The following is a 22993-nucleotide window of genomic DNA, read 5'->3' as shown; positions in this document are numbered from 1 at the left end:
CTATTTAGATATTCTATATAACACGCTACAGTGGGCATTTGCACGTCACACTGGGTACTTGTATATTGTATTCTTTTTGCTTTATTATTGTATTGTTCTCAGCTCAGGGATGCTGCTGGAAATGTGAATTTCCCTTCGGGGATGAATAAAGTATCTATCTATCTATCTATCTAATCGCAAAAAAAAAAAACATTGTTGCAAAGTATTAAGGATTGATAATCAGAATATATAACAGAACAACACTTATAACGTCCATGACATGTATATGACATCACTGTTTTCCATCTGCCAGCAGTATGTACCTGTATTAACTCCATTCATGCAATGTTCACGTTGCGTCGTCTGCTACAAGCCACGTGAACTCTTTCCACAATGCTTTTGATGTACGTTTACGTTTTGTAGCGTCATAAATTTTGTTAGCTTCTTTTGAATATTTCCTCTGGGGCTGAGGTTTTGACTTGATTCCTAACCACTTATCCATTTCTCTTGTGTTTTCTGATAATGAGTTTTGGTGTTTACAGTGTCTGAAACTCATGACAAAAAGTTACCGGACACCAGGGCAGACAAATCTGAAAATATTTCCCAACGTGAAACACAATAAGACGACTAGTTGCAAAAAAAACATTGTTGCAAAGTTTTTTTTCCTTGTGTTCTCTGTACGTCTATTTTGGAAAATTATATGCAAATGCACAACCTTATAACGTCCTTATAAGTCCGGAAATACAAAGTTATTCGATGCAGGCTTCTGATTGGCTTCCGAGTATACAAATTGCCAAGCGAATGTGCGAAAGTGATTTAAAAAAATAAATAAAAATAAAAATAAAAATAGTCGGCCACCCGGGCGGAGATGTTGTGTAAGTTGTACGCCCGACGTAAAAAATGCACGCCCCGGGCGTCCGGACAGACGTTATTTCAGACACTGCTAATAAATAGAAAAACATCAAGTGTTCACCCCTAATGTAAAGAACAAAACAAAAATATATATATATATACACAACCTGCATATTGCACTTTAAATTGGGATATTGCAGCGTAACAATAGCGTAACAAGTTAACACGACAAGTGAAACAGCCCTTTGAGACTCTTTGTGATTAAGGGCTATACAAATAAACATGAATTGACATGAAATATCAAAATTATGTAAATGACTTCAAGTGTAAATAAGTACAGTAATATGAAAAAGGTTTAACTGTACAAAAACTAAATAAAGTAAAACACTTCTTCTGCAAATAAAAAAACTATTTCAGCACCAATGTTTTAGAACCAGGTTAGGAAAATCTAAAATATAAACTGTACATAACCGGAATATTGCACTTAACCGGGATGTGGCACTTAAAAACGGGGTAATGCATTTAAAACTGTTTTATGACTGTGGTTTAGCAGTGTCTTAAATAACGTCTGCCGGATGCCCTGGGCGTGCATCTTTTACGTCGGGCGTACAACTTACACGACGTCTCTGCCCTGGTGGTCGACGACTTTTTCAAGGAAAAAAATAATAATTAAAAAAAAATCTCATCTCATCTCATCAGCCGTACCGCTTATCCTCATTAGGGTCGCGGGGGGGCTGGAGCCCATCCCAGCCATCTCCGGGCAGTGGGCAGGGGACACCCTGAATTGGTTGCCAGCCAATTGCAGGGCACACAGGGACAGACAACTCACTCGCTCAGTCACACCTAGGGACAATTTGGACCGGCCAATTCACCTGAAATGCATGTTTTTGGAATGTGGGAGGAAACCGGAGTGCCCGGAGGAAACCCACGCAAGCACGGGGAGAACATACAAACTCCGCACAGGAAGTCTAGAGCTGGATTTGAACCCACGACAGGTTCCCATGACATGAACTGTGCCGCACAAGCGCTAACCACTGCGCCGCCGTGCTGCTAAAAAAAAAAATCGTTTTTATGTATTTATTTATTTTTATTTTTTTCAAATCAATCGTTTGCTCTATTCCGATTTCGAAATCTTTGTTCAGTTTGGAAATTTCGGAATTTCAATTCCGGTTCGTTTGGTAATTTGCATACTCGGCAGCCAATCAGAAGCCCGCATCGAATAACGGACTTTCCTGCTCGTTATAAGGTCGCGCATTTGCATATCATTTTCCAAAGCACACACAGAGAACACAAGAAAAATGGATACGTCGTTAGGAATCAAGCGAAAACTTCAGCCCCAGAAGAAATATTCTAAAGAAGCTTACAAAATTTATGACGCTACAAAACGTAAACATACATTAAAAGCATTGTGGAAAGAGGAGTTCACGTGGCTTGTTGCAGACGGCGCTATGTTACAAGTAGATTTATAATAAACTTAATTTGAAAGTGTTGTTCTGTTATATATTCTGTTTATCGATCCTTAATACTTTGCTACAACGGGTTTTTTTGCGATAAGTCGTCTTATTGTGTTTCAAGTTGTGAAAAATGGGGCAGGCAACTTTATGGCTGGGCAGGCAACTGTTCAGAGTTGTCTGCCCTGGTGTCCGCTAACTTTTTATCACACTGAATTTAGTGTGTTGCTAGTTTTGGGGAAGAAACTATCCCTCAGGCTGTTTATACGGGATCTGAACCGTCTGGGTCTGAACCGTCCGCTCGATGGTAGCAGTTCGAAAATATTGTTCCCGGGGTGTGATGAGTCTTTCAGGATATGTTTGGGCAAGGCAAGGCAAGTTTATTTATATAGCACAATTCATACACAAGGCAATCAAAGTGCTTTACAGAAATGGCAAAGAGAAAAAAACACAATTACTGTTAAAACATAGAAGAAAAGACATTGAACATTGAAAATGTGTTTTTTTAAAATGCATTAAAACCACGGATAAAACATAAAGAAGTCAATGCTTTCAAATAAAGTAAAAGTGAAGAGTGCAGATAAAACCCCTGTTTACCGATCTTTTTTCCACATTTGATGATGCACTGCTCTTCTGCCCGTTTTTTTTTCGTTTTGTACCTCATCTCATCTCATCTCATTAGCCTTACCGCTTATCCTCATTAGGGTCACGGGGGGGCTGGAGCCCATCCCAGCCATCCCCGGGCAGTGGGCAGGGGACACGCTGAACTGGTTGCCAGCCAATCGCTGGGCACACGGGGACAGACAACTCACTCGCTCATTCACACCTAGGGACAATTTGGACCGGCCAATTCACCTGAAATGCATGTTTTTGGAATGTGGGAGGAAACCGGAGTGCCCGGAGGAAACCCACGCAAGCACGGGAAGAACATACAAACTCCGCACAGGAAGTCTGGAGCTGGATTTGAACCCACACAGGAGGTTCCCATGAAATGAACTGTGCTGCACAAGCGCTAACCACTGCGCCGCCGTGCTGCTCGTTTTGTACCATTATTTTTATTTTTCTATGGGAAATTGTTAAAAACTGTGGGAGGGAAAAATTATATTTTGGGAGGCAAAAAATCTAAATAATGATTGACAGATGAAGCTCATCATTATGGGCTAGGGTGACCTACATCCTCCGTTGCTTCAGCCTTTGCCCTCGTGCTGTACCGTGGTGTTGTTCCTCCGACTTCCTTCCTCCTGAGCACAACAACGTTGTCAAGCTCAAGGCATCCCCTTCTGAATGAATCGCATTTCTCTTGAATGAATCGCATGTGGAAGAGGTGGGGTCGACCCTAAAGCTGGGGGGGGGATTAGTGATTGCTTTTATGGTTTTTCTATTTTAAGAAGAGACCGTGCGGTAAGGAAGTAGAATTGTTGATATAATATAGGAGACTCAATTAATTCAGAGGTGTCAAAAGAGAGAATGCACATGTGTACCCGTCCCACCAAGGATCCACATTCAGGCTGGACTGGATGACGAGGCTTTTATTACAGTTGCTGCAATGAGCGACACAACATACACACACCGTGTGGTTAGCACCTCCGCTGGTTCTCAACATCGTTAGCAGCGCGCTGGAGACTGCTCACAATATCAAACAAATGGTTCTCTTTTCAGTTGACATACAATACAGTTCAGAAAATCAACCATTACAATAATTTTTACATACCGTGTTTTCCGCACTATAAGGCACACCGGGTTATAGGGCGCACCCCCAAAAAATAGTTTTTGATCCTATATTTTCCATACACAAGGCGCACCGGATTATAAGGCGCTACAATGGGAACGTCGACAAAACAGTCAGATGATTCAGTCAAACTTATTAACCCCTTAACATTCCGAAAGCTTGCAAAGAAGCAAATACGTCTCTCAGACATGTACGGAAAAGTGTCCGTACAATGTCACCAATCACTCAAATGCATCCTTCCACATATCATTCGGAAGGTTAAAGTCTTGGGATTCAAGAAATGCCAAACATTTCTTAGTTTCCATTTGATTTGATTGCTGGCAACTGTGTGGACAGCAAAGTAAGAATTTTATTGTGCAGGGAAACGGGGTCCTTTACTGTGCATATGACAATAAACACTCTGAATTGAATTGAGTTTAAAAATAGACTCATCACAGAAACATCAAGATCGTTCTAAAACAAGAAACCGGGAAAATATAAAGCCGCATAGCTCACCTAAGTTCTCTTGCAGCCATCACGTTCAATAATGAGAAGTAACCATGGTCTTCTTACAACCGTGAGTGTAGTAAATCCAGGAGAGTAAAATATTTTCAAATACAGAATAGTAAGAAATGTTTTCTCTATGCCGTAGTGCAACCCAACGTGTGATTCACATTCATCTTTTTCGGCCAATTGCAGGCTTTGTTTCGCCCCTTTAGCCTATGCGAGCCTGTAAATGATAAAAAGGATCCGCCCCCTTTACCTCCGAATAACTTTAGCCAATAGTGACTGATTCAAATGATGATTGACACAGTGGTTGGCCAATGAAACGCCGGTATATAAATCCCAGCATACACGGCGGACGACTTCGCCTTCGGGGGAAAATCTAAACTGCGGCTGCTTGCCTTAGTTGCAAGACTTTGCGACTTAATATTGATCCATATATAAGGCGCACTGTATTATAAGGCGCATGGTCAGCTTTTGAAAAAAATAAAGGCTTTTAGGTGCGCCTTATAGTGCGGAAAATACGGTACATTTTAACAAGATACTTTTGAAAAGTGATCGTATAGTGGTTTTAACTTTTACAATGAATTCAACTCAACATATATTCTAATCTGAACTTAAACCAACATCATCATTTTTATATATTTGTGAAAACAGAAATAATTACAATAACGAGTGTAAAAACGGGAACAATTTACCTACAATGAGCGACACAACATACACACACCGTGTGGTTAGCACCTCCGCTCGCTCTCAACATCTATGAGGGAAATTAGCATTTCAGTCGAGTACAACGTACGACAAAACTAACATAATTGGCGCCAAAACAGCTTGACAACATCGATTATATTACTGTGTATGTTGCAGATTTGTCAGTTATGGTTTTAATGTTGTTCATAAACTTTTTGCGGAGCACCAAAAGATCGTGTCTTACCGTTAGCAGCGCGCAGGAGACTGCTAACAATATCCGCCTTCCGGTCATAAAATGAGAGGCTAAACTAAACCTTACCCCATACCAGCAGGTGGCACTGTTGGACTCGTCATTGCAGGACACTTATACACAAACTATACAAACATATTTCAGCAGGAATTTCAACCAAACAAAAGTTGTTATTATACACATATACAAAGTTTAAAACAGGGGTTGGCTAACCTACGGCCCACAGGCTAACTGAGCCGCCTTCAGATTTAATACTGAGAGGTACAGTGGAACCTCGGTTTTCGAACGCCTCTCAGTTCGAACAAATCCGAGTCCGACCAAAAATTTTGAGAAATTATTGCTTCGCTGTTCGGTGAAAAAATCGGAGTTCGAACGCCGGTAATGCGTCAGTGCGTACGCTAGGGTGCGATGCTGAGCGACGTACGGGTGTAGGTCGCTCTTTTCGTGACCAACTGTTATCGCGTGCGGACGTGCTTTGTTTTGCTTTCGCTTTTAATATAGGTGTACAAAGTGTTTTAGCCCCTAATTATGCCTTCGAAGAAAGTCAGTGCAAGCAGCAAAGTTGCTACAGGTGAAAAAAAAAAGCAGTGCGTACAACTATTGCATTTAAGAAAGAAATAATAGCAAAATATGAAGGAGGTGTGCGAGTGTCTGATCTTGCCTACGCCTTCTGCTGACCACCTCAAAGGTAAAAATTCCTATTTATAATTCGTTTCTTTATCCTTTTTTTTTAATTTTTACACGTTCATGTTGGCGTAATCTTTCGTATGGAAGATTACGATAACGCGAATGTACGATTAGCCTGGGTTAGCTTTGTTTACGTTGAACATTCGAGGTAAACATTCAGGGTGATGGAACGGACCCCCCTTTTCAATGAACTGCTCACCACTTGTTGTGGAGACCCTGGTGCTAAATGACTTGTAAACGACCAGATTTTTTTATTTTTACACGTTCATGTTAGCGTCATCTTTCGTACAGAATATTACGATAACGCGGACGTACGATTAGCCTGGGTTAGCTTTATGTTTCGGTCAAACATTCAAGGTAAATATTCAGGGTGTTGGAACGGATTAAAACGATTTACATTATTTTTAATGGGAAAAATGATTTTGGTGATCGAACTAATCGGTTTTCGAACAGGGTTATGGAACGGATTATGGTCGAGAACCGAGGTTCCACTGTATAAGAAACCATTTGAGCTGCTTCTTATGAAAAAATATCTTCACTGGAGGTCGCCAAAGCTACATGCGCTCCAAACCACCTACTGTAGATGTAAATGCTGACTACGATTGATCAACCAGAAAAAATTTGAACAAAATGCCCATCCCATCGTTATTTGATTTAAAATAGAACTCGCTGTTTAAGACAATATGATTGCACTTACCGAGATTTCTAAGCCTTTGTGTACCCCTGATAAAACGATCGTTTTTATTGTGCTCATGGCCAATATTCGAAAAACTGGCTTCATTTTTAAGTACAGCAGTTGCTTTTTTTTAAATGATTGTTATTTATCAAGCTATGACACGTCATGCAATACACTTCTGAAGTCGTCCCAATGCTTCCATTGGGTTTTTCTATGCAAATGATCAAATGTATTGCCTAAAATGGGAAATATGACTATTACTTTTAAATTTTGAGCAACAAGAGTATGAGTATGGATGTTAAGAGCGGACCGTATGAGAGTGTGATTGTGCCGACTGTGTTGTATGGTGCAGAGATTTGGAGCCTGAACGCACATTTGAGAAGGAAATGAAATGTTTTTGAGATGAAGTGTTCGAGGAGTATGTTCGGAGTGACAAGATTGGATAGATTGAGAAATGAAATTGTGAGAGACAGAACTGGAGTCGTAGTGGAATTGTGCAAGCGTGTGGATAAGAGAGTACTCGGTTGGTTTGGACACATGAAGAGGATGGATGAGGAGCAAATGTTGAAGAGGATCTACAGAGCAGAAATAAATGGAAGGAAACCAAGAGGAAGGCCGCGATTGACGTGGATGGATGGTGTTATGAGTGCACTGCAGGAAAGAGGTCTAAATATTGTGGAAGCCAGAGCTCTTGTTGGCGATAGGAATGAGTGGAGAGGTGTTGTGAAAGGATAGTGGGATGTTTGGACGCGTTCTAAGGGATGGGCAGGGCACCTGTATCATACGGCAGGGGTAAACCAGCGAAAGTGTGTTGTGTCACCCTGACCCGAGTGACATGGCCGCTTCCTCGTGTCCTGTTTCATCTGGAGGGACAAAAGGATGACTAACTTGGGTGCCGAGGTGCCTAACTGTTTGGGCATTTGGGTTGGCCTTTGTCCAAAAATGTTTGTGTGTTTTTCGCTCCTTTTTCCCTTTTTAATTTTTTTATTTATTTATTTTTATTTATTTTTTAATGTTCTTTGTTTTTATATGTGTTTGTCTTGCTGTCGGTCACCCCTCTTAAGGGATATGACCAGGATAGATAAATAAATAGATAGATAGATAGAAATGACTTTTAATTCAAGTTTTTGTTTGTAAATGAATACTGTAAATGACTATTTATTAGTGTTTCAAAACCAATTCGATAAAATGGTCGTTTTATCAACAAAAAATACAATGAAACAGGTAAATGGCTTGTGTTATGATTTTTCCTCACGTAATACCAAGGTACCGGATTTAAGACTCTTTTGGTGTATACAAAATATATACACATCAAACAGCTATGTTTTTAACCATCCTGGGCCCATATACAATTTTTTTTAACCCATGACTCAAGAAATTTGCCCACCACTGTTTTTAAAATAATGTTTAAATGGTTGCTTTCTCACTTCCATTTCTCCTGGCAAACCTCTCGTTGCCACAGTAACACTTATGAATGAAGAAGAAGAAAAGACTAGGACAATTTCCTCCTTTTGATCAGTGGAGGATGGCGCAAGGGATATACTGGACACAAAAGCAGATGAAAAAAAAAGCTTTTTATTCTGTACATTGCTTCTGTTGAGGCCTCCTGTGTTTTCCATATCCTTTGACGACCATCTCCCCCAAAAAATGCGCCCCTCTGTGTTTTTCCCCGCAGCCCTGGTCACTTGTCATAAAAAAACACCCCTCTTTTTTTGCCCTTTTCATTGCCCTGTCCCCCTACCTCATCCTCCCCCACATATCCCACTTACGGGTGTCCTTCCGGGGCCGGTCGGGGCGCTGCACCTGTCTTGACCCGTCTAGACATAGCTGCTCTCTGTTTTGTCTTCCGAGAGGCCACAGGAAGAAGACCGTGGGGTTCGGATGGAGCTGTGGGGAAGTACTGGCGTAGGTTAAAAGTCAGAGCCGGAGGGTGAGGTTTGTTAGGGAAGAAAACAAGGCAGGAATCGAAGGTCACGCTGCTGACCCGCAGAGTCTTGCGGTGTAGCACAGTTGACCTGAGGGCGCTCTGAAGGACTTTTACAATGCGGAGGTTTTTCCACGTTCGGTCTTTCATTTGGCAAAGGAGCATTTTGATGTGTATGTTAACTCTAATTGCTGAGGTTGTGTGTTTCTGTGCATCATTGGGAATCATTTTACAACATCTGCTTTGCTTAGTGTATTTTGCCCCCAAAATGATCTGATGTCAAATTTAACAACGTGTTTTAAAGCTAGATAAGAATCCCGTTCTCTCTTTTGTCCCAGGTACCTCTGGCTCGTTCTGAAACTCACCTCAGCGAGCTTTTGGACGGGGTTTGCAGTTCCATGAGTGATTACGCTCTCCACGTGGATCCCGATACCCGAAAGAAACAGTACATGAGGTTTGCGCCCAGGAGCACCGGCTTCTCTGGAGACTTCCCTGACCTTAAAAACTTTCAGTTCGATGGACCCGAAGCTCCCAATGCCTTGAAATTCGCAGTGAGTGCAAAAACTGGGATTGTTTTGGGTGGGTTTTTGATGATTCTGACACATTTACGTTGGACATTGAGACGAATCTGAAGACACTAAAATGATAACTACTGTATTGTCGGAGTCAACTTAAAATTGAATAAGTCATATTTTTTTCCTCTGAGAGCTACAAAAGGAAAATTTATTTTGTTTTGTAATTAACCTGAAGCCCCGATTGCTTTTTTTTCCCCACGGTTTATACATTTTGGAATTAAAATAAGCATTGAAAAATGTTGTATCACAAGTAGTTACCAGATAAGTAATTACTTTGAATTTCGGGATACTAGAAATGGTTTGGCCAGCTGAAAATTGGTCGGCAGGCTACAAATAACCCCCAAACTATAGTTTCAAAACCCCTGGATTAGAACATTTCATTTATGTGCAAATGTGCCCTTCTCTATTATCGTACTCTGCCAGAAAATTGGAGACCCAATTAGTCATATCTACACAACATAATATCCAAAATTATTTCTGTCTTTTAATTTGCTTACAGTTCCGCGCTGACTAAATTGTTTTCAAATTGACTTGCTCAGTAACCATTATTAATACAAAAAAAAACCTTTAATTTTTTACTCTGCTGCAATATTTCCTGGTTTAATGCCTGTTCCGTATGAAAGTGCTTTCAGTACAGTAAACTTGACTATTAATTATTTGCTGATAACATTTTTCTCATGTTTTCGGGGTTTTTGCATGAAAACGTATTTCTCCAATGAGCTAACACTAATTTAATGGGATAAGATAAGTTGACCTTTATTTAAGCCTAATCTATCTTATCTAAAAATTACAAAATTTCACTACAGCACAATTTTATCCTCCAAAAACGTGCAATTAGAACCATAGAGTAGGATATCGAGATCATACTCGTATTTTATTCCTGCAGTCCAAATTATTAAAATTGGATGATTTAGTAAAATTTTTCACTGCACAATTGCTATTTAAGGTCAACAAAAACATAGTGCCAGAAAACATCCATTAATGATTCATTCTGAAAGAGGGAAATTATGATTTATGGGGCTGTAGTAAATTCATAATCCCGAAGGTGAGAACCACCAGGAAAAGTATGTGTGTGTCTGTGTGTGGAGGCAAACTTTGGAACAATTTACAAGACGAGATCAAACAATGTCCAACTATTCACTTGTTCAAATTTAAATACAAAAAAAAACATGACTGGCGGAATACAGAGATGAAGAAAATGGGGTATGAGTGATACGAGAGATTGGGAATAGTGCGCCTAGAACTACGGTTAACTTGGTTATTGTTGCTATAGTTATATCATAACTGTTATTATTAATATTATTACTATTATTGTTATCATCATTGTTGTATTTAATAGGGAAGAGGAAGGGGTAGGCAATATAAGCATCTGCTTTTTACTACCCCTTTTCGAACATATTATGTAACATTATTTTGTTTTTGAGTTATTGTTTATGTTCCGTTTTTATTTTAATGTTCGAAATAAAGTTTTCATTCATCTTTTTGTACCTTCACCGAATTTTACAATTTACTATAGCTTACTTTTTTCACAGAAAATGAGCGTAGAGCAATTACCTTGGCAGATACATTGAAACAATTGCATACTCGGTCCCTCAGTATTTATCTCTCCAGATTCTATCAGGAAAAATTATAGATTTAATATCTTGAATACGTGTTTTAGAATACAGGCGCCTCTTAAATACTGTATTAGAATAACTAATTATGGTGGTGTTATTTAAAAAAGGTTTTTGTGCTAGTTGTCATTCTGTGGGCTGAATACCTTGATACACTCCTATCTCATTTCAAATCAAATCAATTCTTAATGTACTTTTCATGCTTGCAACTCAAAGTACTGTATAAAAACATTTAGTTTACAATAAGACAATAAATTGTCCTCCATTATCCCTGCTCAACAACCTGGAACACCTCATACACAGACGCACTGGTTTAAAATCCAATCGAAACAAACAATAATAGAAATAAAATAGAATTGTGACAAGGCGCAGACGAACAATGTGAGGAAAATGACCTGCGGGAGGCTTATCCACACGGATAGGAAAGCTGAAAACGTTATACGGTGTGTTAGTGCATCTCGTTTGTCCCTACAAGAATTATTTATGTGTAAATTGAGACGAAGAACACGTGAGGCGCTTGAGGTTTCGTATAGACCTCAGGTTTATCTGCGCTGTTTTAATTGGACAATGTTCTGTTGCAATAGGCTTGTGTCTGAGTAATCTATATGAAATGTAAGCAATGTGTTTTAACTGCAATTTGGATTAGGATATACAGTACTTGCAAACATCCATGCATCCATTTTCTGCACCACTTATTTTTACTAGGTCGCACACAATCCTTTTAAACTAGGTTCATGCAGTGTATTCCGCTCTATCCTAACATTTATTTTAAGCTTATTTTGTCTTGGATTACTTTTTAGTGCCATGTTATTGGAATATACTTAGTGATTAAAGTGTTCATAGTTTGCAAATAAAGGTGTATCAGTAGCAATGTTCCCTGTAATTTTCCTTACGGGTCTGAGCATTCACACAAAGTCGGTGAGCAGCGCTCGAAACAACAGTGAGCAACCATAATCCCAAGTGTGGCAAGATAATTAATAATCAAACATGTCCAAAACTTGACATCAAGTTACATTTTGCTGAGTTTCCGGCAATGCAAAATTATTTTTCTCTTTTGAATGAATTGACTCGTGTACTATTGCAAAGGTTGTACGGCCTACAAACGTCGTTTGTTCTTACAATTCTTTCACAAGATATCCATTTCTTTTTTTTCCTGAAATCTTTTGTCCAATAATATTAACATTTTTGGGGGCTTATTTAGTCGGTTGTAAGATACAGAACTGTACTTAATCACATTTTTAGTGGAAGTACAATGTTGGCAACAAGATTCACTTGATACAATTGGAAATTATATGAATGCAACACAAACTTTTTCTTCTTCTTTCCGTGTTTTTTTTCTACTTTTTTTAGAATTCCTTTAAAAAAAGTCTCATTGTGTTTATATTTTCCGAGCTGTTACTTTTTTCTTTTTGTTCTCTATTTACTTTTTTCCTATATTTCTTTCTTTTCTTTTTTTCTGTCTTTCTTCTAAATGTTTCCTTCTTTTTTCTCTACCTTTTGTTTCTTTTTTTTCTCAGCTTTTCACTACTTTTTAATTTTGGTATTTTTTTCTTTTTTGTTCTATTCCCCCCTTCCTTTAAGTCGTTTTGTGCATAATTTTACATAATATTTGGTCATGTTGGGATTAAAGAAGCAAAAACAACCCAGAGAGCCGTATAGGACCCGAAAGAGCCTGTTCCTTTTAGTGAGCCGAGCCGAAGAAGCCGGTTCCTCAACAAACTCTACTAACTTTACTCAACTTCGTTCTCCTTCGACTCGACTTCAAAATACCACATTTAGGACACAACGTCAGGGGAACCCGTGAATTTTTTCCTTCATGCACTGTAACTTTGACTTGAGCCCTCATTTTTGTGCGCTGGCTAAATTTTCTTGTGCGCTGAGAATGTGCGAGCAGTGCGCATCAGGAGTAGATGGCACTACTGAATATTTTTACGATGTTTTATTTTATGCATGGGATGTAGGAAGATCATCTCAGTTGTTTATATTTGTATTAATCTCTCAATATTTGGATTATGAATGATATAAATTCAATAATTGAACTGTTGGCATGCGATAATAGCCGTAACCACATTCTTCTCCTTTCTCCCCTTGTGAATAATGATGACCATAGAACGCGATTGCACTTAAACATTGACTTGCGCTGCTTTTAAGTTATTACGGTACCTTTGTTTTAATCTTTACATTGGTTTATCTATGGGTTTTATGGATATTTATGCCGCGGATTTTGTATTTTCTTTCAATTATCGGATGAATGGATGCTCCGGAGCGAAGATTCATTGGTCTTTTTGACCATGGCAATAGATATTCTGAATCGGAACTACTTGCATACCTAATATGCGATAATGACTGTACTGTAAGGCCATAGAATATCATTTTGAAATGTTATTTTTTGTCAAAGGGACAGTGTGTAATATTTAGTACCTCCTAGCAGTGTCTGAAATAACGGCTGCTCGGACGCCCGGGGCGTGCATATTCTATTTTGGGCTTACAAAACGTCTTGGCCGAAAACTTTTTCAAGAAAGAAAAAGAAATTCTTTCGTTTTTATTAGTATTTTTTTATTTTTTTCCTGACTTTCCCGATCGTTCTTAGGTCGTGCATTTGCATATCATTTTCCAAAGTAGACGCACAGAGAACACAAGAAAATGGATAAGTGGATAGGAATTATTAAGATTTGTCAATTTAACAGCGCTCTTACTCGTGGTATTGTGTGACGTCATTACTCGCGCACCATTTTTTGTTTAGCTAATTGTTGATTGCCATGTTGTATTGAATGGAGACGTGTTGTTGTTTCCTAGCTGTTGAGGAATAAATATGTTTAAAGGCTGAACCACAATGTCCTGCTTATCTTCTCATGCATGAGGAAACGGCACACTCTGACATATCCTTACCAGGAATCAAGCCAAAACCTCAGCCCCAGAAGAAAGTTTCAAAAGAAGCTAACAAAATATATGACGCTACAAAACGTAAACGTACATTTAAAGCATCGTGGAAAGAGAAGTTCACGTGGTTTGTAGCAGACGACGCAACGCAAACAATGCATGAATGAAGATGAGTAAATACAGGTACATACTCATGGCAGATGGGAAACAGCAATGTTATATACATGCAAAGAATATAATAAGTAGATTTATAATAATCTTAATTTTAAAGTGTTGTTCTGTTATATATTCTGATTATCAATCCTTAATACTTTGCAACAACAGTTTTTTTTGCGATTAGTTGTCTTACTGTGTTTCAAGTTGTGAAAAACGGGGCAGGCAACTTTATGGCTGGGCAGGCTACTTTTCAAAGTTGTCTGCCTTGGTGTCCGCTAACTTTTTGTCATGAGTTTCAGACACTTCTATTGGGCAAAAATACATGAATTATCATACCAATGTTAATTTTTATAAAAAACCCTAGGTCCAGAAATTTGTATTTCTGTTCCATAGTGAATCCTTACTGGGAAGTCGGCACTGGCTTTCGTTTGCACAGTGCACTCTAGTGGTCAAGTATTACACAATGCGACTTACAAGGTACAGTGTGTATTGTTTAGTGTTTCTTAGTGGTACAAACAACTTTCATTCAGTAAAAAAGAATTGATTCGAATACTTGGAAAAAATACATGGAACATAATTCCAATTTTAAATTTTATTGAAAAAAAATCATTGGTCTAAAAAAACTTGTTTCCGTTTTACAAAGTGGAATCCCTACCTAGAGGTGGCCGCCGTGTCGTCGGGGATCTAGCCACTGTTGTGGAATGTGGATAATAACTAATGATAAGTATGTAGACATCTAGTGAAGGACGTGGGATGAAGTTGTTGCAAGAGGTCACAAGCTGATATGCTAAGGGAGCCGGGGCGGACGACCTTCACGAGATATCTTAACTTTATTTGAGAACACTATAAAAGCCAATGTTGAACGTCTGTAACTTTGAACGTGCCCCGGATGCAATAAAGCGCGTTCCCTTTTCGCCATATCTCCTCTCTGCGTATTTTTGGGGGCGGCGCCCAAGGACGATCTCTGCAAAACCGCTACACTGTGCTCTTCATTCGCATTAGACAATACAAGGCCATCTAGTGGTCATATATTACACACTGGGGCTTCAATGTTATCTACAAATTCATCAGATGTTGGTAAGGCCATTAAGGCATGAAAAATCTGTAAACAGTTATGCTGCAATTGCATGGAGAAATATTTTAATTATTTTTTGGCTAATTAGTGATCGTTTTGTCAATCTCATGATGTGGTATCAATACTAAGCAATTGGTTATTTCAACAAAAGACACTTTTTACCATGGAGGAGGACCTCTTGAAGCGCATCTTCCAAAATTAAGTTAAACCTCACTTTATTTATCTATATAGAGTACCGTATTTTCCGCACTATAAGGCGCACCTAAATTTTTTTCAAAAGCTGACCATGCGCCTTATAATACACTGCGCCTTATTTATGGATCAATATTAAATCGCAAAGTCTTCCAACTAACTTGCAGCCGCCGACTAGATTTTCCCCCGAACGCCAAGTAGTCCGCGGTGTATGCTGGGATTTATTTACCGGCGTTTCATTGGCTAACCAATGTGTCAATCATCATTTGAATCTATCACTATTGTTATTCGGAGGTCAAGGGGCGGATCCTTTTTATCATTTACAGGCTGGCATAGGCTTAAGCTGTAAAACAAAGCCTGCAATTGGCCAAAAAAGATGTGTCAATCATCAGTTGAATCGATCACTATTGGCTAAAGTTATTCGGAGGTCAAGGGGCGGATCCTTTTTATCATTTACAGGCTGGCAATGGCTAAAGCGGCAAAACAAAGCCTGCAACTGGCCGAAAAAGATGAATGCGTATAGCACATGGTTGACGGCATACAGAAAGCATTTTTTTACTATTCTGTATTTGTAAATATTTTATTCTCCTGGATTTACTAAACTCACGGGTATAAGAGGACCATGGCTGCACATTATTATTGAACACAACAACTTCGGTAAGCTACTTCGGCTATATATTTTCCCTGTATCTTGTTTCAGACTGAACTCGATGTTTCTGTGATAAGCGGTGCAGATAATGGATGGAATGGAGTGTGTATTTTTAAATTAAACTCAATTCCAAGTGTTTATTGTCATATGCACAGTAAAGTTGCGAGCGAAAATAGAAACCAAGGAATGGTTGGCATTTCTTGAATCCCAAGACTTTAACCTTCCGAATGATGGAACGATGCATTTGAGTGACATCGTACGGACACCGCATCCGCACGTGTTCTCGACACGTATTTGCGTCTTTGCAAGCTTTGGGAATGTTAAGGGGGTAATAAGTTGGACTGAACAATCTGACTGTTTTGTCGACGTTCCCATTGTAGCGCCTTATAATAATAATAATAATAATAATTTCCTTTGTATTGTCATTCTTTGTAACAATGTACACAGAACGAAATGTCGATACACCTGAATCGTTGTAGCGAGCCGATGCAGCCGCAGCCAACAGAGGGCGCCGCCATTTTTACCAATGTTATAAGTCTTAGGTATGACTCGGCCGAGGCGCGAACCAGCGACCTCCCAGTCTCAAAGCGGGCGCCTTACCATCTAGGCTACTATAATCCGGTGCGTCTTATGTATGTCAAATATAGAACCAAGAACTATTTTTTCGGGGTGCGCCCTATAACCCGGTGCGCCTTATAGTGCGGAAAATACGGTAATGTAGAATTATTATTATCAATGTATTTTATATTATTAATTTATCTATTGTTTTTAATAGTTAACAGTGTTTAGCATTTTTCTCCCAAAGCAATTATTGTCGTACTGCAATCTTTGCTCAAGGTTGACAAAATGCATAAATTATATCGATAGATTTCATCGTAGCGTTGCCGAGATTTTGTTTTTCCCGACATTCGCCGTCGCTGTGGGTCGCCTGCCCGATTTTTTTTCTGGCACGGATTTGATTCCGGATGTCCTTCCTCATGCGACCTACTAACTTTTCACCCGGCTATTCCGCCTCGGACCGGGAATCAAACCTCTGCCATTTGCGCGCACAGCAGTAGCATGCGCCATTGCACTGCCAGCATGAGCACAACAAATATCTCTGTGAGTCAAAATGGCTGAACAGTTGGGCAAGCTGTGATGTGGGGGTTGGGGGGGGGACAGCTTTTTAAATTGAGGTTGATACATTTAAAGAAAAACATGACGTTTGGTTTCTATGACTACCGTATTTTCCAGATTATAAATCACAGATTTATTCTCTAGTGCGATTTACAATAATGTGTTTATAATTTCACATATATCATTGAGTTTTAACTTTTCATTAGCGGTACTGTATGTCATTTCGCATGTTATTTTCACACTAGATAGATAGATACTTTATTTATTCCCCGTAGGGAAATTCTCACTTCCAGCAGTATCCTTGTGTTGAAAAACAAATGATAAAGATATAGAATACAAAAATACCCAATATAATGTGTTGATATAGAGCAGGGGTGTCAAACTCATTTTAACTCGGGGGCCACACGATAGAACAAACATTCAGTTGGGGGCCGGACTAGTAGATTAAAGAGAAGAGAACAGAAGAGAACAGAAGAGAAGAGAAAGAAAGAGAAAGAGAAAAAGAAAGAAGAGAATGAAAAGAAAGAAGAGAAAGAAAGAGAAAGAAATAAGAGAAATAAAAGAAAGAAGAGAAAGAAGATGATGAAAGAAGAGAATGAAAGAAGAGAAAAAAAGAAGAGAAAGAAGAGAAACAAAATAAAGAAGAGAAAGCAAGAAGAGAAAGAAAGAAGGGAAAGAAAGAAGAGAAAGAAAAAAGAGAAAGAAAAGAAAGAAGAGAAAAAAAGAAGAGAAAGAAAGAAAGAAGAGAAAGGAAAAAAAGAGAGAGAGAGAGAGAGAGAGAGGAATAAATAAAAGTACAGTGCCTTTGTGAGAGGCACCTGCCTTTGGCAACATTAAGTTGACATATTTCAACTTGTTTTTCTCTTGCGCTTCTCCGAGTGTTGTCTCGCGGGCCGGATTCAATCCCTTAGCGGGCCTGATCCGGCCCGCGGGCCGCCTGTTTGACACCTGTGATATAGAGTATTTAAATAGGGCTATGGAAAATAAACACTGTAATAAAAATAGGGTATTTTGCAAATGTGGGGGTGGGGTTTAATGCGGGCTTTTACTCCCCCGGGTGGAGTTAAAGAGCCTCATGGCATGAGGAAAGAATGATCTCCTCAGTCTGTCCGTGGAACAAGACTGTGACAGCAGTCTGTCGCTGAAGCTGCTCTTCTAAACCACTAGAGGCCGCGCTAGGCCGTTCTTTATCATTTCAACCTTTGCGTGTTGTACCGAAAAAAGGGGAAATGTAATAAAACAGTAAATCACAGAGCATTTGCACCTTGTATAGAAATTACTTTTGATTCAGTTGAAAATATTTACTTTGGCGAAATGTCCCAAATGGTAAGAAAAGGTGGTGTCATTTCACCAAAGTAAATATATTTAACTTGCTTATAAGTTATTTCTATAAAAAGTGCACCAGGGGGACATTTATTTCTTCATTTTTATTTTAAATTGCCTTTCAAAATGAAATATATGTTTTTGGTGGATTTTATCTAATACATTTCCCCCAAAAATGCGACTTATACTCCAGGGGCGACGTATTTTTGTTTTTTTCCTTCTTCATTAATGCATTTTTTGGCTGGTGCGACTTATACTCTTGATAGATAGATAGATAGATAGATAGATACTTTATTCGGTCCAGAAAATACGATATATGTTGGCTCAGACTGTTTATTTTAACCCAGATGGTCATCTGGGTTCAATAACAAGGTTACCGCAAATACCGTATTTTCCGCACTATAAGGCGCACCGGGTTAAAGGGCGCACCCCGAAAAAATAGTTTTTGGTCCTATTTTTGACATACATAAGACGCACCGGATTATAAGGCGCTACAATGGGAACGTGGACAAAACAGTCAGATAGTTCAGTCCAACTTATTACCCCCTTAACATTCCCAAAGCTTGCAAAGACGCAAATACGTGTCGAGAACACGTGCGGATGCGGTGTCCGTACGATGTCACTCAAATGCATCGTTCCATCATTCGGAAAGTTAAAGTCTAGGGATTCAAGAAATGCCAACCATTCCTTAGTTTCTATTTTCTTTTTCGCTCGCAACTTTACTGTGCATATGACAATAAACACCTGGAATTGAGTTTAATTCACTCAACTCATCACAGCAACATCAAGATCATTCTAAAACAAGATACCGGGAAAATATAAAGCCGCATAGCTCACCTAAGTTCTCACGTTCAATAATGATACGCAACCATGGTCTTCTTACAAGCGTGAGTGTAGTAAATCCAGGAGAGTAAAGTATTTACAAATACGGACTAATGAAACATGTTTCTTTATGGCGTAGTTTAGCAAGCTTGCTATACAGTCATCTTTTTCGGCCAATTGCAGGGTTTGTTTTTGTCCTCTAGCCTATCCGAGGCTCCGAATAACTTCAGCCAATAGCAATCAATTTAACCTATGATTGACACATCTTTTTTGGCCAATTGCAGGGTTTGTTTTGGCCCTCTAGCCTATCCGAGGCTCCGAATAACTTCAGCCAATAGCGATCGATTTAACTGATGATTGACACATCTTTTTTGGCCAATTGCAGGGTTTGTTTTGGCCCTCTAGCCTATCCGAGGCTCCGAATAACTTCAGCCAATAACGATCGATTTAACGGATGATTGACACATCTTTTTCGGCCAATTGCAGGGTTTGTTTCGGCCCTCTAGCCTATCCGAGGCTCCGAATAACTTTAGCCAATAGCGATCGATTCAAATGATGATTGACACATTGGTTAGCCAATGAAACGCCGGTATATAAATCCCAGCATACACCGCGGACTACTCCATGTTGGGGGGAAAATCGAGTCGGTTGGCTGTTGCGTAAGTTGCGAGACCTTGCGATTTAATATTGAGCCATATATAAGGCGCAGTGTATTATAAGGCGCATGGTCAGCTTTTGAAAAAAATTAAGACTTTTAGGTGCGCCTTATAGTGCGGAAAATACGGTACTCTATAAAGATAAATAAAGTGAGGTTTAACTTAATTTCGGAAGATGCGCTTCAAGAGGTCCTCCTCCGTGGTAAAAAGTGGCTGAAAAAAAGCGTTCCGCCCATTTTCTCAACCGCATCAAGCTTTTTTATTCCGCTTCCATTTCAAAAGAAACAGCTCGCTGCTTGTTTACAATTTACACCAACCATATTGAAGGGATGCACGAGATATCAAACTATAAAAATGTCAAAGTTCCGGTTGTTAGGATTACACACGAACCAGGAAGGAGAAACCGGATTTTTCTTTGGGTGGATGCCGGGTGACCTCTAACAGCGCCACACTCAAGTTTTGTTTTCTTTCACAGTGTGAAGTCATCGTAGAGGAGCTAGAGGATGATATCATCGCTCTTTTCAGCCAGAGCACAGAGGATGCGCACAAGGAGTTATGCAACGTTGTTTCAGGTACTCACACATGTATGCCTCAGATTTTGTTTATCCACGTAATAACAACGTTATATAGCAATACACATAGACAATGACTTTTGAATCCTAACAGAATTGTTCCACTTTTTAAAAAGAAATCTGGAAATTTGCAAGGCAATTTTACTATGACGGTGTCATTGTCCCTCTGCGATGTGTACATACCCTTTTTTAAAGGTGGGGTCTGTAGTTTGAGGTGTCCTTAAATAGTTTAGAATGAAATAGTCTCTCTGTTATTTATGTGTTCACAATGCCTAGCTGAGTTTAAAGAGCCTTTATATATATTTTCCAACTGTGCCTATCTGCTTTTATCTTATATCATCAGTGTTTCAGCCACGCTGGAGGGAAGTGTTAGGTTTAAGTCCCCAACATTTATGATAAAACGCTCTGAAATTGAAGACAAAGAGAATCTGATCAGTTTTTAGATATCTTGCAAGGAGAGCGATCGGAGATTGTATACCGCCAATCTCGCAAATCACTCTGAAGAAATCTTCGATCTCTCTTCTCTTTTTATTAGGATTCGCCCTATCGTACATAAGTCTCAACTTCTTAAAGGGGGGGGTTCTATTCTAACTGGTTGAGACCGCATTGTAACTGTTGCTACGCAGAATTAATTAATCTTCTTTCGCGCGCCTTGCTTTTCGGCTGATGATCACAGCTGGTTTCTGTTTGGACACCTTCTTTCTTCTTTCAAGGCTTTCGGTGAAAAACAACTTAAGTTATTGCATGCATAAAAGGAATATTATTCCAGGGCAAGTTGCACCCATTGGTATGTGGGATAAAGAGACAGACTGTACAAAAAACAACTCATGGCCTTGAAGAACAGCTTACAAACTGAAAACTCTACAAAAAGGGCTGAGAACACTTATAACATATTAATGTCAACTGTAGGATAAATATATGTATATAATTCCAACATAAAGGGAACACGGGTATTTAAAGGAGGGAGGAGAGTTATATCATGCGTGTGATCGCGTTTTTTTCCTGGATGAAAATGGTGAAAGTAAGAAAAGGGGCTGTTTCAAATACAGTCCAAATGCTAACCCAAAAAGATGAAAAATTGAAGTTTTTTTCGAGTGCATCTAAACATTTGACATACTTGCACATGCAACAAAAGGAGCTGCAATGATGATTTCAGCCAGTAGGGGTCAGCAAGTAGAATGTTTTGAAGTTACATAAGCCACCTTTAATGAGTTACTTTAAAGTTTAAAGTACCGTATTTTCCGCACTATAGGGCGCACCGGGTTATAGGGCGCACCCCCAAAAAAACAGTTTTTGGTCCTATATCTTCCATACATAAGGCGGACCGGATTATAAGGCGCTACAATGGGAACGTCGACAAAACAGTCAGATGATTCAGTCCAACTGATTACCCCCTTAACATTCCCAAAGCTTGCAAAGAAGAAAATACGTGTCTGTCATGTACGGAAACAGTGTCTGTACGATGTCACTCAAAGTTCCAAATATTCGGAAGGTTAAAGTCTTGGGATTCAAGAAATGCCAACCATTCCTTAGTTTCTATTTTCTTTTTCGCTCGCAACTTTACTGTGCATATGACAATAAACACTTGGAATTGAGTTTAATTTAAAAAAAAAAACCATCACAGAAACATCGATATCACTCTGAAACAAGATACTGGGAAAATATATAGCCGGAGTAGCTCACCGAAATCGTTGCGTTCAATAATAATGTGCAACCATGGTCCTCTTATATCCGTGAGTGTAGTAAATTCAGGAGGGTAAAATATTTACAAATACAGAATAGTAAAAAATGTTTTCTCTATGCCGTAGACAACCAAACATGCTATTCACATTCATCTTTTTCGGCCAATTGTAGGCTTTGTTTTGCCCCTTTAGCCTATGCGAGCCTGTAAATGATAAAAAGGATCCGCCTCCTTTACCTCCGAATAACTTTAGCCAATAAAGATCGATTCAAATGATGATTGACACATTGGTTAGCCAATGAAACGCCGGTATATAAATCCCAGCATACACCGCGGACTACTTTGCGTTCGGGGGAAAATCTAGTCGGCGGCCGCTTGCCTTAGTTGCAAGACTAATATTGATCCATATATAAGGCGCACTGTATTATAAGGCGCATGGTCAGCTTTTGAAAAAAATAAAGGCTTTTAGGTGCGCCTTATAGTGCGGAAAATACGGTACTACCTTCTGATTACCATCTTTTTCTTAAATATGCCTCATAATTTAAAAAATTAAAATTTTAATTTTGCATTTTCTGCTTTTTTTGTTTCAGACTACTGTAACGACACCAGTAACAGAAATGATGAATTATAGTTTTGTGTGCAGTTGTTGTTCTTTTTTTAGGATAAAACGGCGTGACCAATTTTGTTTCAATGAAATGGATTAACAAATGTTTTTAAACAATCATTTTAATAAATAGATAATTTCAAAACTTCTGTGTGAGGTTCATTTCATGATTGATGGTCCTGCACATACCACTTATGATAAATTATTCATCTTATGCATTGAAATATATATTTATATTCACTTGACTACGTTTTCAGCTCATTTTGGCCAAAGAGTCAAATCTATAACAGGTGATCCGGTAACTGCTTCCAATACACCATGGGTGTCCAACTCATTTTAACTTGGGGGCCACACGTTG

General features: G+C 39.1%; 1 protein-coding gene across 1 annotated transcript in view; it reads left to right on the top strand.

Moving 5' to 3' along the window:
• The window catches only part of cnpy1 (canopy FGF signaling regulator 1), a 41444-nt gene extending 18664 nt beyond the window's left edge, over window positions 1-22780 (top strand). Inside the window, exons 3-5 of the mRNA XM_088320367.1 lie at window positions 9060-9272; window positions 20254-20350; window positions 22622-22780. Coding sequence (XP_088176493.1) covers window positions 9060-9272; window positions 20254-20350; window positions 22622-22662 — 351 coding nt within the window. The 3' untranslated portion in view covers window positions 22663-22780. The remainder of the gene's footprint in view (window positions 1-9059; window positions 9273-20253; window positions 20351-22621) is intronic.
• Window positions 22781-22993: the final 213 nt, after the last annotated feature.

This window comes from Urocampus carinirostris, chromosome 1 (genome assembly GCF_059441175.1).
Source record: "Urocampus carinirostris isolate Australia breed hairy pipefish chromosome 1, RoL_Ucar_1.0, whole genome shotgun sequence".
In the NCBI taxonomy this organism is placed as follows: domain Eukaryota; kingdom Metazoa; phylum Chordata; class Actinopteri; order Syngnathiformes; family Syngnathidae; genus Urocampus; species Urocampus carinirostris.
Note: the sequence above shows the minus strand (reverse complement) of the source record. Positions and strands in the feature narration are given on the sequence as shown.